This window comes from Lactuca virosa, chromosome 4 (genome assembly GCF_052849685.1).
Source record: "Lactuca virosa cultivar CGN04683 chromosome 4, Lactuca_virosa_CGN04683_v6, whole genome shotgun sequence".
In the NCBI taxonomy this organism is placed as follows: domain Eukaryota; kingdom Viridiplantae; phylum Streptophyta; class Magnoliopsida; order Asterales; family Asteraceae; genus Lactuca; species Lactuca virosa.
This window is the reverse complement of record NC_136429.1, coordinates 211262616-211270919: the sequence shown is the minus strand read 5'-3', so window position 1 is coordinate 211270919 and position 8304 is coordinate 211262616. Positions and strand designations below refer to the sequence as shown.

The following is an 8304-nucleotide window of genomic DNA, read 5'->3' as shown; positions in this document are numbered from 1 at the left end:
GGGCGACTGTAAAACTTGTTTGCCCTTTTACACAGTTAAAAAATAAGCATGACATTTTGACCATGAACTGTTGTAAAAGTGAAAGTAAATTTAAAAAAAAAATAATAATAATAATAATAATAATAAAAAAATTAAAAACAAAAAAAATTGTTGCTATAAAATTCAAAAAAAAATAAAAAAAACAAGCATGGGTTTATTGGTGTTGCCACCCACGAACAAAAATTTTTGGTTCTACTCCTGATCCAAAGTACAAAAAGAAAAAAATTTGAGACCAAAGGCACAACTTGAGGACAATTTCAGTCATTTACTCTAAATTCAATTGAAGCACATACCAAAAAGAAAACCATGATAAACTAAAATATCCCTACAATATATAAATTTGTATTCAAACACACACCAACTTAAAATAAATATTCCTAACTTAAATGACATCATCGTCATCATCCTAAATAACTCACAAACTCAAGCCTATTGTAAAGTCATATCATAAACATAAACTAATCTCTTTCTATCTATCTATCTATCTATTCGAAAAGCTTCAGCATCCAAAAAAAGAAAGAAAAGCATCCATCCTTTCAACTTTCAAGAACATAAATAAAGTTAAAAGCAATCAATAACAAATCTATGTTTTGTGAATCATCATCATCATTCATCATGTTTCAGGTCTCACATATCGGCTGCTGGATTTGCTAGACCAAAAAAACCCTTCCAAGCAGTCTTCAAATTCACAATACAATGGAGTGGATGCTGCCTAAAAGTCTCTTCCTTTGTACTGCATCTCCTGTCACCACAAATAAGAGGGACATTTCTGTCATTATAAAAAAAAAATTTATAACACTTTTTCCCTCCCACAAATAGGAGGGGCATTTTCGTCATTATAGAAAAATTATACTACATAAACTTGTGTGAAGTTTTTTATCTGTTTTATTTTAGTGCTTTGTTTGTATATTTAGATACAAATGGTCATCAATTATTTAAACACATAAATGTTATCAAGCATCAACCAAAAATGTTAAAAAAGTTGAGTTTGTTACCGGAGGATAAGTGGGCATGTAGACCATCTGCCGGGGTTGACCAAGAACCATTTGCTGCCCATACTGAGTCATACAAATATATACATATATTCTTAAAATTAATTTCCACAAAATAAATTATTTTACTTCAACTAACTATTAAGTAATAATAAAAAATACCTGTGGCACGTTTGGATTGAAATATGGCTGCTGTGGTTGATACGATGTGGTCTGGGGACCATACATAACAGGCTGCTGTGGAGAAAACGCAAAAAGAATTACAATTTTTTTTTTATTTTCATTAAAAAAAAAAAAAAAAAAAAAAAAAAAAAAAAAAAAAAAAGATGGATGTGAAAGGCATTACAGGTTGCATATGTGAGACTGGAGGTGGGTAGTAGAAGGAAGGTTCAGGTGCAGGTGCTACTGGAGAAGGAGATGGGGTCTGTAATGGAACAAAGCTCTTGGCATTTGGGTTCAGTCTAAATTCCTGCAAATTTTCAGAACATAATTGTCAAAACTGAAAAATAAAACCATTGTTAATTTTTGATTTGTACCTTTGCATGGGGATTCAATGTTGATTTTTCTGAAGCCATGGATGAGGTAGGAGATGACACAGGAGCAGTTACAGCATTTCCAGATTCTGAAGTAGATGATGATTGTGGTGTAGTAGCCTCCTCATGTGTCTTCACAGTGGCTGCTGCTGCTACTGATGCTTCACTACAACTCACTGTTTCATGAGTCTTATTATTAGATGGTGCATATGCAGTTGCATCTGCTGATAATCCTTTTTCAGAGCTTTCTTTCTTTCCCATCAATACTGACTCTGACTCTGACTCTGACTCTGTATGTGTATACAGACATTAGATTAGATTTGAATGATAATTACTCATATTGACTACTTGTATTGTCAACAAAACAAGAATAGAAAAACTAACCCTCTGGTTTTGAACCCTCATTTTGCTCCAAAAACGGCTGCATGTCAAAACACAAGTGTAATTAATAGTTACAAACTATCTACAATAAATGGTATACACAATTTGTGTTATGTATGATTAATCTACCATATGCTTTCCAGTATCCTCCTTCTCCTTGGTGTAATAACTTCCAGCCTTTTGTTGACTACTCTGGTTCTGGTTGTCTTGAATCCTGAGATAAATAATAATAAGATACATAAAAATAAAAAAGTATAAACTCTTTTGTGAGAATAATTGGGTAAAAAAATATCTAAATATTTCAACAAACAAGAACCTGCTCTCATTGTGCAAAGAATTAGATGGATAGAAGTCTCTGCTAGTACTCGTTTGAGAAGCTTGGCACTCAACCTGATTCATAACATAAAATATTCACCGAATTTACAACATTGGAATTTCAGATTCCATTTCATCATGTGTATGTTTCTCAATTCTCAAATGAATATTGGAACCTTCAAAGTCCATGTTTGATGGACTTCATTATTCAAAAGAGAAGGGTGGGAGGAATTCAACACCATTCTTTCTTTTTAATAAAAAGACCAAAATACCCTTGTTATACATATCTTGAAATAAATAAATAAATAAATTTGATTATGGGTACTTAAAATAAACAAGATTAAGAAGTTGAAGAAATACATACCAATGATGGTGCTTGAGATCCACCACTTTTCAAGTGAGTTAACTGATTGTTGATGATGGAATCAGACACATTCCCAAAGGTTTCATTATTTTCTGTATCCCAAATGTCCTCATTTTCATCATAACCACTATCATCAACACCACGAAAAACTGATGAATATTTAGTTTCCTCATCAAGATCGAAGCTGCTATGGAAGTGAATGCCCCTTTCCTGATAAATACAAATACAAATACAAACTAGAGCTATAAGAATTTAAATAAATGGATTTGGATAGAAATGAGGAAGCAAAGAATTCACCTCAGCTAAATGAAGATCCTGAGTATCCTCTCCCTCGATTTCTCTAGCTATTCTTAAAGCCTGTTTTTCCAGCTCTCTCATCTGAGGACCTCTATCAAGTTTTGTTGTGTAGAGTTCCTCATTGAATGTACTTTTTACTCCAAATAATGCTGCATTTGTCTCAAATTGATCCCATCCCCTGTTTAATGGATAATTAGGTTAATAAAAGTTCATGTACTCAAACTAATTTATAATCTTATCAATGTAAGGAGAATGATTTAATGCAAAAAATCCCCTACTATGTCTTTTACATACGCACACGTAAAGTCAATATAAGGACACTGATTTATAATCTCATCTATATTTTCACTAAGTTAACAATATGTATACACACACACATAAAGACACACAATCACATACATACACATATCATCAATTCAATAAGGACACTAAGCAAACATCATTAGACCTAGAAATGATACCAAAAGAAGATAAAGAATTTAAAACCTGTTCCAATGGCGATCAAATGTGTTGTCCAGCTCAGGCAATTCTATATTATCATCATCCGGGACCCACGGTTCCAACTCTCTTTCCAAATCAACATGTCTAGAACGAGAAATCAAGGAATCTGTCATAATATCTTGCTGTTTTTCAAGATGAACCTCATTTGTAAACCCATCCCTAGTTACTGTTACACCCTGCACATATGAATCACAAAAACTTATGTCAACTCTCTTTTTAAGTATTGAGTTACTTATAACAAACAGAAACAACCAAACAGACCTTTGCTACAACTTGCACAAAGTCTTTTGCAGGTATGATTAAGGTTTTAGAAGGGGCCTTGTTAACAGAATCCAAAATGTTTTTCTGTCCTTGAGAAGAACCAGTATTCGTCACACATGCCATCTTCAAGATTATTCCTGAAAAGGGCAACCATGAATGTGTTAATAAAGCATATGATGTATAATGCATGTTCAATTATTCACTATTCAAATGTTTTAGAAGATACCAAAATCATTATCTGCATTTGTGGCATGAAATATCCCAGAGTATATAGATCCATCTGTGACCTGGACATCCACCTGATGCCCAATAAGACATGTGGTGAAGTAAACAAGTCGCTCACGTGATGGATTATCGACTCCTCCTTTGTTTCCAATTGGTAAACCTGAGAGAGAAAAAAAAATAAGTTAGAATGATGAACATGAAAGTTATTAGCAATTCAGCCAGAAAAATGAACCTGTTGTGGTAGTTTTGTTGAAGTTTGACTTTCCCGTTTGAGATTTATTGTCAAATCTAATCCCCATTTCTTTTTCACCTCTCCTGCGGTTGAATCCGTTTGCAGAGGACCTTGGTGGTGCAACTTGTTGCAGATTCATTCTTGATCAAAATTTCAAATCCACCAAGAACTGGATACTGTAAAAGTAAATCATTTAAGTAACAAACAAAATATGAAAAGGGCTTTTCATGCTTTTAGTTTTTGTTCTTTTCAGATACATTTTGTTCAGTTGAAAGTTTCCTTCTGTTTAAATGTGTTCAGTTTAGACTTTAGATTCGTCATGTTTAGGTTTGCTCATGTCAGATTCCTTATGTCCAATATCATTCTGTTTGGATTTGTTTTGTTTTGTTTTGTACTGTAATTTGTTTCCTTCAGTTTCATTAGTTGCAGATTCTAATAGCTTTGTGTTCTTCCATTGTGAGCTTGGTGTTGTACATGTCATAGCACAATTGGATTTATGAGTACACTTGAAGTCATGAACTTGGTATTTGGTTTGTAATATTGGATTATATGACTTTGGAATCATGCTTATTATGATAGTTCAGTTATTAGGTTTTTTGGTTGCAGTTTGAAGGCCTTTGACGTATTATTGTGGTTATCCCATCAAACAATAGTGCCCTAATGCTCAATTGTATTGGTGGCTTATACAACTTAACTTCTTCACAATGATTAAGGTATCCTATAAAAACCCTAATAAATCAATAACCAGAATCTTATATAGATTTGAGAAAAATCCTGAACAGTAGAAATCAAGTTGCTTTGTGACCGTTAAACACAAACTTACAAAGTTTCTAAACATACACAATCCAGAGTCAAACCCCTATCGTCTAAGTTTCCATTCCAACATGTAAGTCCATGAATGTGTTGCGATATATGTGATGATTATGCATACAAAGAGAAGGTGTGTGTGTGTGTGTGAGAGAGAGAGAGAGGGCGACGACTTACCGGAAAGATCTGCGAAGGGCGATTAAAGGGTTTGATCCAAAGAACAAAGCGTGTGGAAATAAATATCTTTTAGATGCAGGCAAGAAAGAAGGGGAAGATCGTGATGTCTGGGGACCTACCACATATGGCCACCGTAGTGTTTACTCTGCGATCAACGATTCCCTTGAAGAAATTGAATGAGGTTTTGAAGAGGAAAGTATCGAAACTGAGACCCCGATTCCAGCGAATAGTGTCTGGTCTTTTGGGTTTGTGTGATCAGGGGCAACGTTAGGTTTTTGTTAAAAATCGCCTTGGTGTGGCGACGTGCTACGAGTGGTCAGATAGGGTTGATAAATATTTTTGACTCATAAAATAAAATAAAAAGTTATTTATAGTAAAAAAAATCATAATAGCTAATAATAATCTTGTTAAGTTTTTATAGAAAATAGGGTTATTTCCAAATTAGATCTTATATTTACAGTTTTTTTCTATTTGAACCAAAAAAAAAAAAAAATTTCCAAAAAGACCATATTTTTTATAATCCTTGTTATTTAATTGATATAATCGGTTAACTAAGTCAATAGTCGGTATCATAAGGGTACGAACGGTATCAAAAGGTACGAACCCCTTATCATGAGTTGTATCATTCCAATCCATGAGGACATACGCAAACGACTTCTTCCATTCGCTAGGTTTTTAACAGCAGTTACCATTCGCTAGTTGTGCTTCAAGATACCAAGTAGATATGCAAAATTAGGGCTTTTCCATAAATTGCACAAAAGGAAGGTTATGGCATCCAACAGCGATGTTAAGAAGAAAACTAAGACACGCAAGAAAAAATATGTTGATTATGAAGATTTCAAAGATGAAATTCGCGTGTCAGACATGCCCATGGACTATGAGAGGGAAAAGGTAATAGTTGTCTCCTTCCAATATGTTAACGACCATTTTCTTACCAAATTTTTTGAAGATGAATCTGAGTTTTTGGATGAAAAATATGAATATGTAGATGATTTAGTTCATCTAGAAGACGACGAGAGTGGCATTGGTGGTTCCAATTCTGTCCATGATCCCACCATAAAGTGGAATCTCATGGAACCAAAGGTTTGAGAGAAATATCAAAAAAAAAAAAAAAAAAAAAAAAACTCAACTAAAAAATTTCCTTATTAACTACGTTGTGTCCCATGGGTACCCATAAGGCTTGAGAAACTTGAAAGTACTAGGTTAGTTGCTAGATGTGATAGAGATATAGACAAAAAAATGTGATTTTCGTTTGTATGTGTTTTGGTCAAAAATCGGTCAAGTGCAATTCGACCAAGTTGTATCAGAGGTTGTGGTGTTAGTATAATGTAAGTATAAAATAATGATCAAAGTGAGACAAGTGGGTTACAAGGAAAGCTCTTGATCATTTATAGGATCTCTGGCATAAAACCTTAGGATGTGATAATGATCACCTGCCTTGATTTGTTTTATTGATTTAAATTTGAGATTACAAAGATGATGAAGGTAATACGAGTACAAGTGTAGTAATCAAGTTAATTGTGTATATAGTGTGTGATTTACAGGTGTTATTTATAGTCTAATCTATTTAACAAGAAGTATGAGATTTTTCGGGATCCTCCTTGAACAAGTATTTACACGTTGTTTGACTTGGTATTCCCGAGTCTTAAGCCTGGTTGAAGTGATTCTCCGTTGAGAATGAGTCTTGAGTTGACTAACTTTGCACATGTGAGAAAAAAAAATATAGTCGTTATAAGTGTTAGAAATATTATTGATAATAGTCAGGATCCTGTGATATATTTAAGGATCCTGAGGTTTCAGAAATATTAAGAATTATGAATATGATTATGGGATCCTGCCCCTAATAATTGCCCCCAAATTATACCTGTGAAATATAAACGTTAGTTTTTAAATATTTAGAGGTATAATTTAAAGTAAAAGATGAAGTAAAAAGTTCTAACGGATAGGGTAATTTAAATTTCAATGGATAGATTTATAGTCGTTGGAATAGGTCAAAATCACCCTTCTACATTTCCTTGATGATTGTATAAATAGGGTATTCAGCCTTTTAATCTCGTCTTACTCTTTTAGCTCTCCTTCCGGACGTCTACCGAATATCATCGAAGGTACTACCTTTGTCTATCTTTCTCCTTCCTCGTTTTCTTTTAAATATGGTCAAAAAAGGAGTTCGCTCTCGCACAAAAATCATAGTTATACCTGATGATGATTTCGTAGATCATAAAATCCTTTCCTATGAGAAACTTGTACCTGCAACGATGACATTATCAAAGCTTTAAATTCAATTGGAACATTTCACACTGATACTGTTTTCAAACCTTTTGATGTCAGGATCCAACCGGATTTTATTTCCCCTATTTGGGTTTGTTTTCCTGAGTATCCTTTTACATTAGTCCTTACTTATCCCTTTTCCAGAATCATCTTTGAATTTTTTTTAAATTACTAAGATTTCATATATCCAAGTCATGTCAGCGGTTTGGAGGATCCTTTATTGGGTTGATCATCTGAACCACTCCATGGGTCTCAACATAGGTCTAAACGAGTTAGCTTAGGTTTACGAACTTTCGACCTTTGGGAATTCCCGTTTCATGTTGAAAGTCAAAACTGATAGTTCACCTCTTGTATTGAAATCCAAGCATAACGATCGTGCTTGGAAAGGAAGATACTTTTTCGTGAAACGTGACTCAATTCCCAGTGAAAATCTTTTACCTCAATCTTGGGTCAAAAAGGGTAAGGTTTCTTATCTTTATATTGAGGATCCCAATATTCACACTTCTAATTTTGTTTGATTTTTTGCAGCTTCAAGTTCGATGAGTTAATTCGCCTTGCTGAAGACACTGAAGATAGAATCAAGAACTTCCTTGCCCTACCCGAGATTGACAAGACATTTAAGCTTGATCCTTCCATGTCACACCCCCAAACCAGGATGGCGGAAACGTCCGGGGGTGGATGACTTCAAGAACAGTATCACAACATAATGTACAATAGTGATCAAAGCAAACACAACCATCATAAATATAATTGAGAATGTTACATTGTTTCCAAGTATCGTATGTTTCAAAACCAATTACATTGTCATGACAAAAATGAATAGTACGACGGCGTAACGTGCCCATCCTCAAAAGCCTTGTGACTACCTGTTTAACGGTTTCCTGAGAATACAAGTAGTTTTGAAAAGTGTCA

General features: G+C 34.0%; 1 protein-coding gene across 2 annotated transcripts; it reads right to left on the bottom strand.

Moving 5' to 3' along the window:
• Nucleotides 1-349: 349 nt before the first annotated feature.
• LOC145107963 (polyadenylate-binding protein-interacting protein 3-like) lies at nt 350-5409 on the bottom strand. 2 transcript variants are annotated; one of them, XM_079044927.1, is made up of 15 exons: nt 5125-5409; nt 4141-4316; nt 3910-4068; nt 3684-3820; nt 3408-3598; nt 2922-3099; nt 2625-2834; nt 2262-2335; nt 2075-2159; nt 1949-1985; nt 1568-1854; nt 1378-1500; nt 1194-1268; nt 1035-1097; nt 350-781 (listed from the first exon to the last, which is right to left on the bottom strand). In XM_079044927.1, exons 2-15 carry the CDS (start codon nt 4277-4279, stop codon nt 752-754), a joined length of 1788 nt encoding a protein of 595 aa, XP_078901053.1. In that variant the 5' UTR covers nt 4280-4316; nt 5125-5409; the 3' UTR covers nt 350-751. The 2 variants fall into 2 exon arrangements, with proteins under 2 accessions (XP_078901053.1, XP_078901054.1); XM_079044928.1 differs by having other exon boundaries at nt 1194-1265; nt 5125-5408.
• Nucleotides 5410-8304: the final 2895 nt, after the last annotated feature.